This window comes from Nelumbo nucifera, chromosome 3, assembly GCF_055504915.1.
Source record: "Nelumbo nucifera cultivar China Antique chromosome 3, China Antique-T2T, whole genome shotgun sequence".
NCBI lineage: Eukaryota > Viridiplantae > Streptophyta > Magnoliopsida > Proteales > Nelumbonaceae > Nelumbo > Nelumbo nucifera.
In genome coordinates, this window is record NC_142651.1 from 17,853,222 (window position 1) to 17,872,225 (window position 19,004).

Genomic DNA, 19,004 nt, shown 5'->3' on the forward strand with positions numbered 1-19,004 from the left:
GTTCAGTCCACTTCAGAGATCTGAACCCCACCGTACAGGTCAGATGAATCCTAACTTTAGACTGATGCCAAATCCACTGATAGGATGTGATTTATAGGGGGACTACTAATAGACTAGAAGAATGACTATAATTTCAGATTTCCGAGGTGGAATGCAGTCTACTTATCCCTAATAAACATTTGAGAAACTACTTAATGGTTGATGGAGACGTTTTTAATATATTGGTTAAACAGCCCGTGCAACTAATCCGGATTCTGGACTGATGACTGATCAAGCCGGAATAGTGGCTGGCATGGAGACACCAGTCACCAAGACATGGTGTCTAATTAGGAGTGCAAATTAATGGGATCTCAAATATCTTGTAATTTTTTAAGGCTCCATTTGTTTAAAACATAAAATGGGGCAGACATTTTTTCCAAGTAAATTATTTGAGATATATCTTTCTCCTTTTAGTAGAGAGGTGGAGTAGATAACTTGACTCCAAAAACTACAAGGAGCAAGTAAACAGATAGACCCGAAGAGAGGTCTCAAATCTCAATATTTGACTAAAACCCTAGTTGAGACATAAATAATTCATCTTTTAACACTCGAAATGAAAATGACATGTCATGTCTTTTAGTATCATATAATACACGCATTAGAGGGGGATTAAGAGGGTAGGTCAGAATAGAGTGCATATGAAGCCCACTAACCTTACTATAGAGAATTTGTAGTTATACCGGTTTGATCCTATACCTCCATGTTTAGAGGGGGAATTGGGATCTGCTCCCCATAGAGCACTCCTCACACCAACCTCACAGCCATATCTCATCATGTATTGGGAACATCTCCCATAAGTAATAGCATACAGGTACTAAAACTGTTCCCCATGTGCAGGTGGAACACGATCTGAGGTCAGTGTGAGGAGTAGATATGGACTCTTGGAGGGATCCCAAGCAACAATCTCAATTACTAGGTCATTATTAGCAAATGGCATGTCATGTCATGTCTTCGCTTCATTGTCTATCACATCTAATGGTATTAATTTTGATTATAACTAGTTGTCCTCTTCAAATTCCTAACAACCTTTCCCTACATGATAGTGTGTTATATCTTTTTCTATCATTGTCTCTTCAAATTTTAGGCTCCGTTTGGTTTGCAGGAATAAGGGTCTGGAATCGGAATTAGAATGGGCTATTTCAATTCCAACTGTTTGGTTGGACGGAATCGGAATCTCATTCCCGTTCCTGCTGGAATGGCATTCCCCATTTGAGGGAATGGCAATTCCCTGCCTCTCTCTTGGGAATGAAATCTCATTCTTGCTGATTTTAATTACCATTCCTGTCGGAACCAACCAGATTATGAGAATGGACCATTCCAATTCCGGAGGATTTCAATTCCAATTCCAACTGTGAACTAAACGGACCCTTAATAAATGAAATAGTTTCTTCTTTCATTAGGGTTACTATAAATGAAATGGGTATGTTAAGCCCCCTTTGAAAAATCCAGATTTACCCATGGGAGATGTTCTGAATGCATTGTTGTAACATGCTATGAGGTTGGAATTATCGAAAAAAAACATTGCTATGAGGTTGGTGAGGAGCAAATTTGAATTCCCCTTTGAAGCCTTGTGTACAAGCATGCTCATGGTGTCAGGGCCCAACTAATAAACTATTGTTTTTGGTTTGGCTTTTAAATGCAGAGAAAGTAAAACCTTGGGTGCACTTACAAGCAGTGTTTTCAAATCGTCTGGCCCCGGAAATCATCTAGGCAATCAGTTTTATTTTACTCTTAACCCATTCCTTAGCAAAAAAAACTGTTGACTTGATTAACAATCTATTGACCCAGGTGGTCGAATCATTGACCCATTCGACTTAGACAACAGTTTATGGCCTTTTTATTTTAATTATTTTTTATTTTTTAAATTTAGAATGAACCATCCATTCAAAGCAGATGATTGAATCACTAACCCCAAAAACCCGTGGTTAAAACGGTTCCAGTTCAAAATCAGTTTTTAAAACATTACTTACAAGTTGTTGAGAAGCCCAACTACCCTAAAGACTTGGTGATACCGATAATTTGAATTTTGGTGTGGCCTTAATTAGGCTATGCCAGATAATCAAAATAAGATTCTCCTAAAAGTTTAAACATAAGCGCCGTGCCCTATTTTTATGAGGCCCAGTAATATGCAGTCTAAGGTTTTCATGTTCACTGTAGCCACATTCTATGTGGGTCTTTGGTCCAGTTAATCTCCAAAACGAGACCCATCCCATGGTTGGGCTATGTGGCAACTGGCAAGTAATGGGCTTTTTAATAAGTTCAACCACAGTGCGTTTATTAATATTGGTTGCATATTGCCTCAATCAATTATGTTAAATTTATTAACTTATTTTTTATAAAATATACTTCTCGTTTAACAAGATATACTTACTATTACATTCAATCAATTGCGTTTTTTGTTACACCGTTTAACATATGCACCGTAGGTTTTTTCTGACTTTTCTTATGGAAATTTTAAAGGATTAGGAGCCAAAATCCACATATAAAACATTAACGTGATGGATGCCATGATCAATGATCCCCATATCATTTAATTCAGCAATGCACATTGGAATCATGAAACTGACCTCGACCTATATATTTGGGATAAGGCTATGTCTCCTGCTGCTTCTTAGCCCAATTGATCTCAAAAGACTATAACACGCACATATAAGAAAAAGAATAACAAATTGCGTTTGTATGCATGGTTTTCATTTTTCAAAATCAGATTGGACCAGACGATCGGATTGGAAAAACCAGGAACCAGTTAGGTGATTGGTTCTGTTTTCCCTCAAAATCGGATTTTCTTTAAAAAAACATTGATTTCAGTCAGCAAACCACTGACTCAGGTGGTTAATTATTTGAACCGTTAGAACGATTTTGACCATTTTTTTTTTATTCTTTTTATTTTTTTATCAGAACGGACCAACCATTCGACCTGACCCCTGACCGATTCGGTCTCCGGGTCAATTTTAAAAACCATGTTTGTGTGTGTGCATGCGCGCGTGAACAGTTATCACACATGGACACACCGACAGACAGAGAAAGACGCAAGTGGAGGTATACAGTGTACTGAATTGTGAATACTCCCATTGAAATGTTTCGTACTCAGAATAAGCCATTATTAAGTAAGAAAAAACCAAGTTGCCTAGGTATGTACAGAAAATTTTGGTACCTGACACTGTAATAACCAATCGATCGGTATTTTAATTTTTAATTCAAATTCACTGAGGATTTTGAATGATGAGGGAGTGCTTTAAGGTATGGTACCTTTTGGTTACCATATAAGTAGATACGAAAAATGAAACTGGTATGACCTTTTTTTTTTGGAAGAATGACCGATACCCCCGTGTCAGAATTTGTAGGTTTAAAGTACATTTAGAATAGGTGTTAGTTTGGAATTGATGCCAATTCACGGGCAGGTATGGGTGCATAGGGTATGTTTTTTGACGTTTTGAATGTTTATAACTGTGCAGTGGAAATCAAAAATCTGCATTGAGTCTCTCCGTACTTCTCCGTTTTTTTTCTCCCTTGCCTATAACAATTTGATATAAAATATCATATTTTTCAATTTGATATTTTATACAAGGAACTTAAACCATACATTCCAATGAAACCAAGTACAGTGGTGCAAGTAAAAATCCATCAGCTTTGATCTCAACATCTATCATCGCTCAACTTCTTTTGGTGCAAATTCATTGACGCATTCAAGAGTTACCTTTTACATATGCTGCATCTACTGATCTACCAAGGAAGTAGAACTATACAAGTTAAAAACCATGTAATTTTAAAGTCTATAAATCAGAATCAAATATTTCATTCCAAAAATTTGCAGTGGTTTAAGTAACAGAAGTCTGCCTATTGAATCAAGCACAAATGCACAATCCGCTAATACCACAAGTTCTATCAGATCATGTAGCAATTGAGATGGAATAATTAGCTCTGCTTCAACTCTTTTGATTGTTTCTGTCTCTCCATCTAGGCAAGTAGATCCAATCCGCTAGCAATTCGTGAAGATTGTCGGTCTCAGACGACTCTGGCCTATCCCCAGAGAAGCTTAGGGAACACTGGTTGGAACTTGGAACTGGAACCATCGACCTGTCTCTAGCCTCAGTGTGAGGAACCATTAAGGTGTTAAATTGGAATGGTACATTCCTAATAGGTTCCTTTAAATAAATTTTGTAAATTATCAAAATACGAAAATGAAAGCGATCTATTTCTTCAATCTTTTCGAGAGTACAGCATCGACAACCCTTCTGTAGAAGCGCCAAGATGGATTTGAATTTGTAAGGGCACGTTGACCAAATGGGTGTTGCTTGACATAATTTTGAACATCTGTAGCCACTGCCAAACCTTCCAAATATACTCGAAGATCTCCTCCTGGACCTGTTTTAGAATTATTCATGTAAAACTGTTGCTAGAGTCATATGCCAGACCATACAAAACTTCAGCAGATGTAAACCACTCATCATCCGGATCTCAAGGATTCTTTTCCAACCACAAAGTATTTTCATTTGCCCACACGAAACATGCCATTCTCAGTGTTCCACTGAAAGGGATGTGAGATCCCAACAGTTAAACCCAGTATCATGATCCTACCTGATCATCCAACTTTAACTTTTTCCACACTTCCTCCATGTTAGATTACCATTCAAAAGAATGTGACAGATATATGGAAAACCATCTGTTGGAATTAATTCAGATGTAGGTTCAAGAGGCCCTCAATCAGTGCCACATCTGTCACTATGTGGTTGGAAATTCTCCATAATCCATATCTTCTACCTAACATGCAGCTTGAACATACTGAAAACAGAGAAGTTAAGGACATACAGGAGGTCTCACCTAATGAATTATCTTTCTCATCCCGAAAGCTGTAGGAATGAGGGAAAACTGACGTATATGGCTAAGTGGTGAAAGAATAACAAAAGCAAAAAGAATTAGGCAAAACCCAAATAAGTCAATAATTCTTGTTAATAGGGCAAGAAAGCAATGCATAGCACTCACAGGGTTGAGGAGTGCTTTGTAAGGAGAGTCATCCAACAGCAATGTGTTTGATTCATTATATTCCCCCATGTTCCATGAGAGACCAGGTACACATTTATTCCATAGTTTCTTCAACTCCTTCAAGACCAATGGCTTTTTCTCATTGCCCACAGTGGTAAAGCCTGTGGCAGTACAGTGGGATTGATCCTGCAAAAACATGTGCAACAAAAACATATGAGAATTGCACTCTAATTTAAACTTGTACAGCGCATCGTTTGCTTCACCAACATGAAAAGTCAAAGTTTCCAGACTAAAACTAAATACAAGGCACTTGAAACAAGTTCCTAGAACTTTTCCCCCTCACAGTTTTCCCTTTTTTTCATTTTTTAACCATCAGGGTAGCTCATAACTATATAGAATTATCAAAGTTCTGTATGACCTCAGGAATCATACTTGCATTTATATATCAACTAATTTCATGTTTATTGGCTCTGTCATGTCAGCTCCATATGGAGCAGAACAGCCACTTAGGCTTTAATTACAAAAGTGATAGAATCCTTTTATCATAAGGATATTGGCCATTTTTGCTACCACAATGAAGAAACAGGGACATGGAAGGTGACTTTGCTAAATTACCTACTTCATTGACTTCAAAACAAGTTTCATTACCATTTGGCCAACTCATATTAGGGAAATGTTTATAAACCAAAACCCTTAATTATAGTGTAAAATAATAAAAACCAGCTGGCTTATCCTAAATAAGCTCACATAGAAATTTCCATTCCCGAAGGCCCCTAATTGCATTGAAGATTGAAATAAAATCTAGAAAAAAAAAGATGTAAAAGAAATAAAGAAAAATGAACAACCAGCCAACTCTATAGAAACAAATATCCAGCATTTAACTTAGAAAACAACATATCAATTAGAATCTAATCAACACCTTTAAACAGAAGTGTTAGAATTGTTAGTAGTTAACAGGGGCAGTATTTGTCTTTTTCATGCTATTATTTCTCTCTTATATCTGCTGTAACTTTCCTAAGGCTATTGTAGTCATTTCAGCCTTAGTAGAATGCTAATACAACCTGGGTGGACAGTAAGGAAAAAAAAAACAGATTTCTCCTTTTTAGTCTTCCCTCTTTTCTTCTCTTTTCCTTCCCTTTCTCTTCCTATCGTCTTCTCTTTCTTTCTTCTATCCTTTTCTTCACCTTTTCTTACTTTATTAAAGTTGGAAAATGGTATCAGAGCCTTGAGGTCGAATGTACTGTTCTCGGCACTGTTCACGTCTCAACTTTTCGTGCCCTAAGAATAGAGAATGTTCTTTGTTCTTTGTTCTTTGTTGGAAAGGAAAAGGACTTAAGAGGACTGATCGCCCACTTGGAAAAGAGGCTTTAATGCCTCGTTGCAGTGTTGTGTGAGTTGGTGGTATTTTTCTAAAAGCCCTCTATTCGGCAATTCTAAAAGCCCACCCTTTCAACTAATGTTATGCATCTTTATTCTTCTTAGTATAAAAGAATTTTATTAAAAATAAAGAAAAAAATGAGATCCCCCTTCCTCCTCCTAAACCCCCTTAAGCATCCTTGTGTTCGGGAGGCTTACACCTCTTGCGTTCTGAACTACGCCTCACGCCTCTAGGTAGTGGAATACCTCGCGTCACGCCTCTGCATTTTAAAACATTGGTTTCAAGTTGTGAGGTAAGTGCTCCTCAATTTGTGGTGATTTTGTAGTGGTTTGTGTTGTGGTGACACTTTGCGGTAAGTATGCAATCTTTCCCAAGTGTTTCTAAAGTAGAGGGCTGATGATTCTTTGTGTTTTTCCTAAAGAAAAAGGTATGTTACAGTAGTTGCATACCATAAGTTTGACAATTTGCCTAGGTAACAAATCAGTGATCTCCTCTCACTCATGGCTTCATCAAATGGTAGCACTAAACCTACAGTAGTTGTGCAATCAGATTTCATGACTTCTCAATTAACTACGATGAAACTCAATGGTACTAATTATATCCCGTGGGTCAAGTCGGTTGAGGTATCTCTCATTGCAAAAGGCAAGTTGAAGTACATCAAGGAGGGTCCATTGAAAAGTGAATTAAAAGGGTACAATGAATGGGTACAAGAGAATGCCCAAATTATGACATCACTTTGGAATAGTATGGAGAATCACATTAGTGTAAACCTTATGTTTCTAGACACAGCCAAGGAGATTTGGGACCATGCCAAGCAATTGTACTCTGGACAAGACAATGTCACAAGAATTTACTAGTTGTACCAAGACTATTTTTCTCTTCAACAAGGGGATAAAAGTGTTGAAGAATACTATGCTTCCCTAAAAAGCTTAAGGAATGAGCTCAATGTTTATCAACCCTTGTCCGCTAATTTGAAGACTCAACAAGAACAACGAGAACATCTAGATGTAGCAAGATTTTTATCTGGGTTAAGGTATGAATTTGAACCAGTGCGGGCCCAAATCTTAGGGAGAAGTGATCTTACATCCTTGTCTGAGGTTTTCTCTCGCATAAGGAAAGCCTCAAATCCACATAGTGATCATCCCCCACCTTCAGAGAGATCAGCCATGGTGGTTTCCAGAGGAGGTTTTACTAGTAGACATATGTGTGCTAGAGGTGGAGGAAATGTGAGGGAGGGGTTTTGGTCGTGGGCCCAGAGGTGCACGAGGAGGTGGTAGAGAGTTTGATGGTGCAAGGGGTGGTGGTGGTCGTGGTGGTCGTAGTGGTAGTAGCTAGGGGTGGATTCGAGCCGATCCGAATAGTACGAGGCTCGAGCTCGGCTCGAGTCAAAAATTCATTAGCTCAAGCTCGATTTTGAGAAAAAATGTTTTATAAAAATAAAAAATTATATATAAAAATATTTTTATTTGATATTTAAAAATTAAGAATTATAATAATTAATAATTATAATATTTTTATTATATATATGTTATTTTCTATAATTTTATTATATATATTCAAGCCGACTCGCGAGCCTTACAAGCCAAGCTCTAGTAGGCTCGAACTCGGCTCGTTTCATAATCGAGCCAGTGAATTGGTCTCGAGCTCGGTTGAAACTGAGCCGAGCCGAGCTCGAGCAGCTCGTGAAAAGCCCGGCTCGTTGCCACCCCTTGTAGTAGTCGTGGTTCAGCCCGTGAGTGCTCACATTGTGGACAAGAAGGTCACGCAGTCAACTTTTGTTATGATCCTCATGGCCCTCCATCTTCCTAGGCTAACCAAGCAATGGTGGAAGGTGATTTTGGGAGTCTTAGTGTGACTGAAAATGCCCCTACTTCCAATATTGGTAAGGACAAAGGCATAATCTCTATCTCACGTGAGAAGTATGAAAGGCTTCGCCAGTCTACCTCTTCTAGTTCTGCCACTGCTACACTTGTGAAGTCAGGTACTATTTGTCTTGCTTCTAGTTCTTCACCTTCACCTTGGGTAATTGATTCTGGAGCTTCAAACCACATGACTGGCTCCTTAGATATGTTTGTATCCTTGTCACCACCTTCTACCTCTCAAACCGTTACCTTAGATGATGGTTCTTCTTCTACTATTACCGGTACCGGTAATGCGTCTCTTGGTTCTGGCCTTAGTTTATGCTCGGTTTTTTATGTTCCTAAATTTCCCTTTAATCTCTTGTCTATAAGTAAGCTTACTCAAACCCGTCATTGTTCTATAACATTTATCTTTCAAATTGTGTCTTTTAGGATCTCAAGACAGGGAAGACGATTGGTAGCGATTGTGAAGTTGGAGGATTGTACTACTTGGATGACCATGGTCCTTAAAAGGCTCTTCGTTCCTCTCTTACACCAAATCAATGGCATTGTCTGTTAGGCAGTGTATGCCCTTAGCTCCAATCAGATTGATGTACAAATACATTTATTGTAAATGAATAAAAGTACATAATTGTTTCATGTTATCATTGGTGTGTTTTTGTGTAATTACCCCTTACGGACACTTATGAGACCCGTGTTAGTTTAGAATGTTCTCAGCCATTGGATAGACTTGAGGAGTTTATCCTGCCAAGGCTGACGTTGATGTGCTACCAAAGAAGTTGGGGCAGCTTGTCTCCGCTGCTAGGGTTAGACCCAAAGCACATGTAGTGTGTGTTTGTTTGAAGCACTGAACCCGGACCATTTTCCAGTTATGCCCTAGACCTTGGAGACTGATGGGCAAAACTGGAAAGTTACACCTAACCCCTGGACTTGACTATGGTATTGCACTGGGTGTCGGATCGGGTTGTCTTTGATATGCCAATCAATGAGATCCTTTAGGGGTCAAAACCTGGGTATGTTGGGGCAGTCTGAGAATTCACTTTAGTGGGTGATCATAGTGATAGGGTCAGCCCCTTTGTCGGATAAAGTGAATGATCGGGACTGCACTCTCTCTGATGGAAACCAAAACTGCCGGCAGTCGATTTCAACCGTGTTTGAGATTTGTTTTGCAAAATATATTTATATGATATGTATATATTATGTTTCAAGAAAAAAATTGTAAAAAGGTTTTAATTCCCGTGACCTATCTGAGCAGAGAGTGCAACACTGCACCTTGCTGTCAAGGGAGAGGTCCTTCCCTGTTGGACAGTGTTTGATCATTATGGGTTGAGAGGTTAAGTGTAAGAAACCATTGAGGGTCATTTACCTGATGGGCTATATCTTACTTAAATCCATTATCCTTGGGCCTTCATAGATGGCTGGATTCGGGGACCATTTAACTGTAAATGTTGAGCCCATAGTGATGGACTCAGGGGTTCACTGTAGTGACTGCACTTAGGAGTGAACTCGGCCAGGCCTTTTCATAGAGGTTGGGCTGAACCCATATGGGCTTATGTGAGGTCATTGTTGGGGTCCCATGCCATACAAATTGAACCTAAATGGGCCAGCAACTCTCTTGGGACGTGAGCCACTTAGTTAATGGGCCTAAAGCCCATGATTAATATGATTAATCAAGTGGTCACATGACTGCCTAAGCTGTCATGTGACTTGGGTGAATATGGGTTTGGAGCACCCATTCTCATAAGAGGATAAGACATATCCACTGATAGAATCCAAATCCAAATAAAGATTTGGATTACAAACCTCCTAATTCGATTAGGAGTGGTGCTTCTTAAGGATTAAGAAAAGAGAGATCAATTTGCTTCAGATCACTCTGCTTTCAACTCTTTCTCTCTGCTCTTGCTGCCCAAAAAACCCTAGTTCAACCTCAAATTCTTGGGACTGTTTTTTTATCAGTTCTACCTCTGAATTTTGCAAAAAAAAAATTGCAGAGAAAAACTGTGTTCATCTCCCTTGTTCGATCCAAAGAGTTGGATTGCAATTTTGCTGAAAACTGCATTGTTGAACCAGCTTAACTCCAAGTTGTGCCATCTTCAGTGGAAGCTGGTTTTGGGCTTTGATTTGGGTGTGAACTACCACTTTGGGAGCTACATTTGTGGAATCCGTATCAGGTATACATCTCCCTCCTTTTGGTTTCAAATCTGATCCGGTTTCGATGCAAGAATGAACCTAGAAAAATGAAACTAGGGAATGCAATTCCCAGAAGGCTAAAAGAAATTTTTGAAATTTCACCCAACCATCATGGTTCGGCCATCCATATGATGGATCTGACCTTCCTTCATTGTCGTCTTGGTCATCCTTCTTGGTGTATTTTGAAAAAGCAAGTCCCAACCTTGGAGTCTGTAACTCAGCTAGATTGTGAGTCATGTCAATTGAGTTAACATCATAGAGTATCCTTTGTTCCTAGGGATGATAAGAGAGTCCTGAGTCCTTTTGCTTTAGTCCACTTAGATGTTTGGGGTCCTAATCGTGTGTCACCTTATAATGGATTCAGATATTTTGTAACATTTATTGATGACTATTCAAGAATGACATGGATTTACTTAATGAAGGATCGTTCAAAATTGTTCTCTATTTTTCTATTTTTTCATGCTGAGATAAGGAATTAGTTTGGTGTATGCATTAAAGTGTTTCGTTCAGATAATGTCAAGGAATACTTTCATAATAATTTTCAGTCTTATTTTGACTCTCATGGTATTATACATCCGTCCTCATGTTCACACACTCCTCAGCAAAATGGTGTGGCTGAGAGAAAAAATTGCCATGTGATTGAAACTGCTCAGGCCTTGTTGATTCAAATGTCAGTTTCTAAAATCTATTGGAGTGATACAATTCTCACCTCTTGTTTTCTCATAAACCGTATGCCTTCTTCAGTCCTAGATGGCAAGTCACCTTTCTCTATCTTGTTTCCTTCCACCTCTCCCTTCTCTCTTCCTCATGTGTTTGGTTGTGTGTGTTTTGTTCACAAATTGGGCCTATGCCATGATAAACTTGACTCCAAAGTTATTAGATGTGTTTCTCTTACTTACAATCGTACCCAAAAAGGTTACAAATGCTATGATCCTGTTTTACGGAAAGCTTTTATTGCTCCAGATGTTACCTTCTTTGAGAATTTACCCTATTTCTCTAGACGTGAACCTTCTCCTTCTATTCCTCTTCCCTTTGAATCTGGTGATGTCTTTATTCCATTGCCTACTATGGAGGAGCCTATTCAACCATCTATTCATAGAGTGTACTCTAGATGTGATAAATAACCAAAATTGTCGCCAGCAATTGATCCAGCTCCAGCTTCTAACATGCCACCAGAGTCTTTGCCATTGACAGATCCACCATCCTCAAATCTTGATCTTCCTATTGCCCTTCGTAAAGGTAAGTGTACTTGCACAGATCACCCCCTTCTCAGTATGTCTCCTTTGCTCACTTGTCTCCTTCACATCAACGTTTCATTTCCCTTCTATCCTCTGCTTCTCTACCGTGTTCTCTACAAGAAGACCTCTCATCTCCTAACTGGAAGAAGCCTTTGATAAAGAATTTCATGCTCTTCAATCCAAATAATACTTGGGCTCTCACTTCCTTACCACCTAGGAAGCAGGTTGTTGGTTGTCGATGGGTATATACAGTTAAACACCGTTAAAATGGTAGTGTTGAGCAATTCAAAGCTCGACTTGTTGCAAATGGGTATACTCAAACTATGGTGTGGACTATTCAAAAACCTTCTCTCCTGTGGTTAAAATAGGTTTTGTACGAGTGCTCATTTCTTTAGCTGCCCACTTTGGTTGGCCCCTATTTCAGTTTGATGTCAAAAATGTGTTTCTCCATAGTGATCTTCAAGAGGAAGTATATATGGAGAAACCTCCTAGGTATGTTGCTCAGGGGGAGTCAGGAAAGGTGTGTCGATTGAAGAAGGCTATCTATGTGCTGAAATAATCACTGAGGGCATAGTTCAGTCGTTTTAGTAGTGTGGTACAAGATTTTGGCTTGAAACAATGCAATGTTGATCACTCCGTGTTTAGTAGAGACTCGTCATCTAGGAAGATCATTCTAGCAGTGAATGTTGATGATATTGTTCTCACTGGCATTGATACACATGGAATTGATGAGTTGAAACAATTTCTACAGCAACACTTTCAAACTAAGGATCTAGGAACCTTGAAGTACTTTCTTGGAATTGAGGTAGCTCGATCAAAGTGGGGAATCTCTCTATCCCAAAGAAAGTATGTTGTAGAAATGTTGGATGAAACTGAGTTGTTAAGATCCAAGCTAGTTGAAACTCCCAGTCTCCCATGGATCCCAATGTGAAGATTACTGATAGTCAGGGGGAGCCATTAGAAGACCCTACAAGGTACCAGAGACTAGTAGGCAAGTTGATCCATCTTACCATCACTAGGCCTGGCATCTCCTTTAGTGTTAGAGTCCTCAGTCAATTCATGAAGAATCCAACAACTGCCCATTGGGATGGTGTTATGATGGTGCTGAAGTAGAATGCTAATACAACCTTAGTATCTACTGTAACTTTCCAAAAGGGTATTGTAGTCATTTCAGCCTTAGTAGAATGCTAATACAACCTGGGTCGACAATAAGGAAAAAAAAAACAGGCTTCTCCTTTATAGTCTTCCCTCTTTTCTTCTCTTTCCCTTCCGCTTCTCTTCCTATCTTCTTCTCTTTCTTTCTTCTGTCATTTTCTTCACCTTTTCTTACTTTATTAAAGTTGGAACAATAAGCAATTATAACTTCTATTCCATCTTCAAGCATTGGATATTGAGAAGTTTCAAATTGATGGCTCAAGTATCAACTTGATGACTATTCCTGTAGGGAATGTCTTGCTAAAGAAGGATCAGATATGGAAATACAAAAACTGAGAACTAAGACCACAGTTCTTGTACCTGAAAAAAAAAACTTCAAATAAGTGAGCAGCAAACTAAGGTTGCGTTTGGTATCAGTGCCGTTTCTACGTGAAACCTTAGGGGTTGATCAATATAAATTGGTGTGAATTGTGAGTTGTCATGTCACATAATCAGAAATGTTTTGGGTTGACCAATACAAATTGTTGTTTGTTACCTGAAATGTCAAATTTGATTTTTCAACTCTAAATGGCAATGACCAGTCCCCAATATGCATTTTTTTAGTTGAATGGAGTCCCTTATGTGATGTGGCAATTCATATTTCTCGACAGTTTTTATTGATCAACCCCAAACATTTCATGAAGAATCAACAATGATACCAAACACAAACTAAATAATGTGCATTCTGCTTTTATGGCATTGTGGCATAGAGAATATTTATTCATTCTCCAATACTAAGAAAATGGCAACAGACTGAAGGGAAAACACAAACACAAGATTAAATCTCTTACCCAGCAAAATAATAGATTATGCCTCATGTCTCCCATAAGATGACATACCACAACATCAAGATTTTGTCTGCAGATAAGAAACACTACACATCATATATGAAACTCCACCTCCACAGTGTAGAAAAGTAACACCAGAAATATATTAAGCTGGGGAAACAATAACTAAACAAGAAGCAAATTAAGGAGCCAATGAAATAGATAAAGGAGAAAGAAATAGCATGATCCATAGGTTTAAGGCATACTTTGCTCTCGAAGACCAAACACCCACATCAAATCTTTCAAAGCAGAACTTCAAGAAATCATCACAAAAAGGCCTTTTGAAAACTGAAACAGGAAAACAGCATTCCTGTTAAGAGTTAAGCAGCTATATCATCAAGAATAACTCCAAAGTAAACAAAGAAAAGTTGGATTCAATCCCCACCTGCCTTTTTCCCAACTCTTGTATATGCTGTGTAGCCAGGAGGAACAAAACAAACAATATCGGCAAGCAGTCCATTCATGTCAAGAATAAGAAGCTTTCTTCTGCAACTAACAGGTTCTCTCTCTAATGAGGTCAAAAATCTCTCAATTGGTTTATCCTCTCTTTGCATCTCACCTATAGGAACATCCATTAGGGCATTTGTAGTTGGTGGAGAAAGAACCATCTCATCCTCCTTGCCATCTCTTGGAGATGCCTCAACATCTTCCTCCTTGGTTTTATAACATTCCTTAACTGCCCTTCCCAACTCCTCTTTCTTCTGTTCCAGTTGTTTGGTCGAATGATAATGAACCCAATCTTGTACACAAAGGTCTTCCTTGGTTGTATCTTCTGGTTTCACAGCAGAAATGCTAAATCTGGAGATAACTAAATCATTCTCTTCATAAATATCTTGTTCCATAGTCCTATCGGTTCCCCTTATACATTTCTTTAGGGCAATTGTAATGTCGGGATTGTTAACAGAAACATTATCTGCAAGGTCAAGGAACTCTTCTGAAAACTCTCTTGAATTTGGCTCTCCATGGTTCTCAACTTGATACGGTAGATTTTGCATAATCTGTAGTGAGGTACAAAGACCCTCCTCTTTGTCAATTGCTCCTGATTTACTACTTGAGGAACCAAACTTCTTCTCAAGTGACTGATCATCACTAGCAGTGGCATCTTTCATTTGTAGGTTTTGCATAATCTGCAGTGAGGTAAAAAGACCCTCCTCTTTGTCAATTGCCCCTGATTTATTACTTGAGGAACCAAACTTCTTCTCAAGTGACTGATCATCACTAGTAATGGCATCTTTCATTTGTAGGTTTTGCATAATCTGCAGTGAGGTAGAAAGACCCTCCTCTTTGTCAATTGTCCCCAATTTATTACTTGAGGAGCCGAACTTCTTCTCAAGCCGATCATCACTAGCAGTGGCATCTCTAATTTGTAGGTTTTGCATAATCTGCAGTGAGGTACAAAGACCCTCCACTTTGTCAATTGTCCTTGATTTATTACTTGAAGAACCAAACTTCTTCTCAAGGGACTGATCATCACTAGCAGTGGCATCTTTCATTTGTGGATTTTGCATTATCTGCAGTGAGGTACAAAGACCCTCCTCTTTGTCAATTGTCCCCAATTTTTTACTTGAGGAGCCAAACTTCTTCTCAAGTGACTGATCATCACTAGCAGTGGCATCTCTCATTTGTAGGTTTTGCATAATCTGCAGTGAGGTACAAAGACCCTCCTCTTTGTCAATTGTCCCTGATTTATTACTTGAGGAGCCAAACTTCTTCTCAAGTTCCTCCATATCATGTTGCCCATAAGGGTCCACTTCTCTAACAGCTTTCTGGAGTTCCCTGAGCTCATCATTCCTCTTCTGTACAAGGCATTCATCAAAATGGCTAAGCGTATACACATCATTAGAAGCATCACCTCCATCAATAGATTTTCCTGACTTGTTCACCTCAAGGCTGTTCACCAAGGTAGCTGGAGTGTCTAAACAGTTAATAGACACAGATATTGGTGAACACTCTTCTAAACTTCTTTCCATGTAAATTCTAACTTCTGATGCTTTTTGTTGCACATTTTTAAACTCTATAACATTCTTCTGTTCTAGGCATTCTTCAGAAGATGGAGCAGATATAAGAGTGTCATCCCCCTTAGCAATCTCTTTCCCTTTCTTTCTTTTTATTTTGCTCTTACTTTTCTCCAAGGCAAGTGCACCGTCTGAACAACCAACCACAACATCCCTCATGCTAGTTTGTATAATCTGCAATGAACTGCTAAGATAATCCTCTCTTTCTGGTTTCAAACCATCTCCTGATGACCCAAACAACTTTCCTTTCTGCTTTTTATATGCTTGAACACTTAGTACTGGGGAGGAACTACCATTAATTAACGTGCTGATCTTCTTAGTTGAATTATCATCTGCACCTTTTGATGGGCCACTGCATTTCTTCAATGCCAGGCTACCGTCCATGAGCACTCCATGTTCCTTCCTTCCAACAGAATCCATTCTTGCTTCTTCTAGACAGCAATCAAACCTAGCTTTTTCAAAATGTTCGAAACTTTCCACCTTTGATTCATGTGGGCTACATGTTTCCGGCAGCTTTTGGCCATCAACCTTCTTCTTCCATTCTTTCTTTTTCTGATGTGTGCCCACCTCTAGCAACTTCAAGCTACATTCTTCCAACAGCTTATTTTCAAGGCTGTTAGAGCTCATGGTTCCCTGTCTTCCCTTTTCTAGAATTACAATTCCTTCATGATTTTCTCTTCTGCACAAAACTGATTCCATATCTCCTCTGACCAACAATTCTTGGCCACCTTTCTCAATTGGGTCCTGAAGCAGATCAGTCTTCGCAAGGATACCAGAGCTTTTCTTCCTCTTTATCTTACTTTTTGCACCATTACACTCTGTATGGTATTCTTCTATTTGAAGTGTAGTTTCAGGGTTTGTTATTAACCATTCCTGCTCCTTTATTCGATTCCCCATTTTATTTGACTTTAAATCTTTGTTTGAAGGGGCACTATACCCCTTATTCTTCCTCTTTGTCCTTGTGTTTATCATGCCAACTTCTTCACGGTTTTCTGTTCTATAGAAAGTGGCTTCTAAATTTCTTTTAATTGGCATCTCCAAGTGATCCTCCTCTAGCAGATTTTTATCCAGGTTACTATCTTCTGGGTATTTTGAACTGTTCTTTTTCATCTTTCTTTCTTCTGTGTCCAGTTGATCATTTTCTGTTGCCTTTGGAGCAGCCACTGGCTTCACTGGAGTGAGCAATTCCCTCATAATCTCTTCTAAATGCTTTTGATCCAATATGTTGCTTTGAGGGGAACCATGCCTCTTCTTTTTGCTCTTCCTCTCAACATTATTTCCTTTCTCATGATCCTCCAATGGATTCTGATGCATGTCATTATTTTGCTTAACAGGCAAATGCAAGGTATAATCCTGAAATGGATTTTGATGCAGGTTGCCATTTTCTGCATCATTAGACTTCTTTCTTCTCTTCTTAATATCTTTCTGTGTTGCAAACATTTCTCTACGATCCTCTCTTGTTTGAAAAACAGTCACTGCCTCTTCTTTAATCCACTGCCCCTTCAAATCCAAGCTACTATCCTCCAATATATTTTGATTTGAGTCATTGCTTTCAGAGAAATTAGGGATCTTCTTCTTACTCTTTGGTTTTTTCCACGTCTTGTTTGCTTCTTTTTCACCATCTACTGTTCGCAAAGAAACTTCCAAACTTTCTTTAACATGCAAGGAAGGATTTTCATCACTCTTCTTCTTGTCCCTTCTCTTTTTTTGACCCCCACTCACCTCTACATGATTTTCTGATGTTTGCAGAACCAACTGCATATTTCTTTTGCCTTGCAGCACCTCCATGGTATTCTCCTCTAATGAATCTTGACCCAGTTCAATGTGCTGAGGGACACTATGCAATTTCTCCCTTCTCACCAAAGAGCCCCCTTCCTGTGGCTTTTGATTTACGTCATTAGTTTCATGAACATCATGTATTTTCTTCTTATTCTTCTTTTTCCCTTTCTGCACCATGCCACACTGCTCAAGATGCTCTGCTGCAAAAGGAGCATAAGTGGGTAAGTGAAGATCACTATTGTCAAGAAGCTCTTGGTCTATGTCAATATTTTCAAGAGAATCGGACCTTTTCTTCTTCACTTCTATTTTTTCTTCCTCCAAGTCCTCACTTGTATGATTGTATTTTGTTAGTAAAGAAGTACCTGTATCTCCATGACTGGTTTGTTTGAGTGCATAATGCTGAGCCAGGTTTTCATCTTCAAACTCATTGGACCTCTTCTTCCTCTTAATCTTCTCCTTCGGGATTTTCTTTGTGATACTCACTTCCTTCATAGTCATCGAACCGGCCTTTAACCTTGCACTGAATGGAGACCTCGTTTTTGAATCTTTTCCCAGGAGCACATTTTTTTGTCTTTCCTCAAGAGGAGCAGTTTCTGTACCCTTTACCGTCCTTATTAATCTCCTTTGGTCCTGCAACAATGCATTAACTATCCAAGTTCTTCTCTGAAAGCACCATCATTTTTCATCAAAAATTCTAATGGAAAACTTTGTATGAACATACAGACGATATCAGAATGGTTTCATTACCAAACATTTTTTTTCTAGTGGCGTTTCAGGAAATGCATACTTCTTCTTCGAAATACTCTCAGCGAGTTGTTATGTAGCAGTGTAGATTCTCCACCTTGCCTTATTTTATCTTCGTTGCCTTCTAGTTCAAGTTGATTTAAGAACCACTTCGCTTCTCTTCTAAGTCCTCCCTAAAAGGCAATCTAAGTAACTCCCTTTTCTCTTCTTGAACTTGGCATCTTCTTCATCAAATCATGCGCCCGTCGAAAACATCCAGATCTACCTCTACAATTACTTCCACCATCTACGGATTAGATGTTTATTCATCACAATTCAACAAATAATACCATCTCTTCATTCGAGATGAATGCAACCAAATGCTCGAAGAATCAATAAATTTCAGGTTTTAGATAATGCATAGAAGAAGCTCGATTCAGAAAAAAAAAAAAAAAAACAATTCGATTCAGAAACAAAGAAATAGCTTGATAAATTGAAAATGTCAGAAACCAACACGGACTAGATGAAACTAAATATGGACGCTGTTTTCATGTCCAAACAGATTTCCAGGGTTTTCGAAGTTTACCTGGTGCAAGGGTTTTGCAAGCGTGCACCTGAGCACCTCTACTCGGAAAGGAAAAAAAAAAAGGTAAAAAGACTTGAACCTCCTTTGATTTTTTTCCCAAATACTAAAATCTCCCCTCTCAATCCAAATTGGACTAAAACCTCCCTTCTCACATCGATAAGCCGTCTTACGTAACAGAAGAGTTAACTTACCG

At 38.8% G+C, this 19,004-nt stretch overlaps 1 protein-coding gene across 6 annotated transcripts; it reads right to left on the reverse strand.

Annotated features, from left to right (window-relative positions):
- Positions 1-3,810: 3,810 nt before the first annotated feature.
- On the reverse strand, positions 3,811-18,951 carry LOC104599401 (uncharacterized). 6 transcript variants are annotated; one of them, XM_088901506.1, is made up of 8 exons: positions 18,812-18,951; positions 17,865-18,513; positions 14,094-17,702; positions 13,915-13,996; positions 13,673-13,739; positions 5,023-5,208; positions 4,861-4,921; positions 3,811-4,404 (listed from the first exon to the last, which is right to left on the reverse strand). In XM_088901506.1, the coding sequence occupies exons 2-8, from the start codon at positions 17,998-18,000 to the stop codon at positions 4,232-4,234; spliced, it is 4,314 nt and encodes a 1,437-aa protein (XP_088757632.1). In that variant the 5' UTR covers positions 18,001-18,513; positions 18,812-18,951; the 3' UTR covers positions 3,811-4,231. The 6 variants fall into 6 exon arrangements, with proteins under 6 accessions (XP_088757632.1, XP_010260229.1, XP_010260269.1 ...); XM_010261927.3 differs by having other exon boundaries at positions 14,094-18,513; XM_010261967.3 differs by lacking the exon at positions 18,812-18,951 and having other exon boundaries at positions 14,094-17,699; positions 17,865-18,682.
- Positions 18,952-19,004: the final 53 nt, after the last annotated feature.

Bases quoted from the DNA above. Each gene is read 5' to 3' on its own strand.
- LOC104599401 (XM_010261927.3), bottom strand. From the start codon at position 18,000: ATGACTATGAAGGAAGTGAGTATCACAAAGAAAATCCCGAAGGAGAAG. The intron at 13,740-13,914 runs GTATGCCTTAAA...TCTTATCTGCAG, and splicing joins GTTTGGTCTTCGAGAGCAAA to ACAAAATCTTGATGTTGTGG. The intron at 5,209-13,672 runs GTAAGAGATTTA...ATGTTTTTGCAG, and splicing joins ATAATCTATTATTTTGCTGG to GATCAATCCCACTGTACTGC.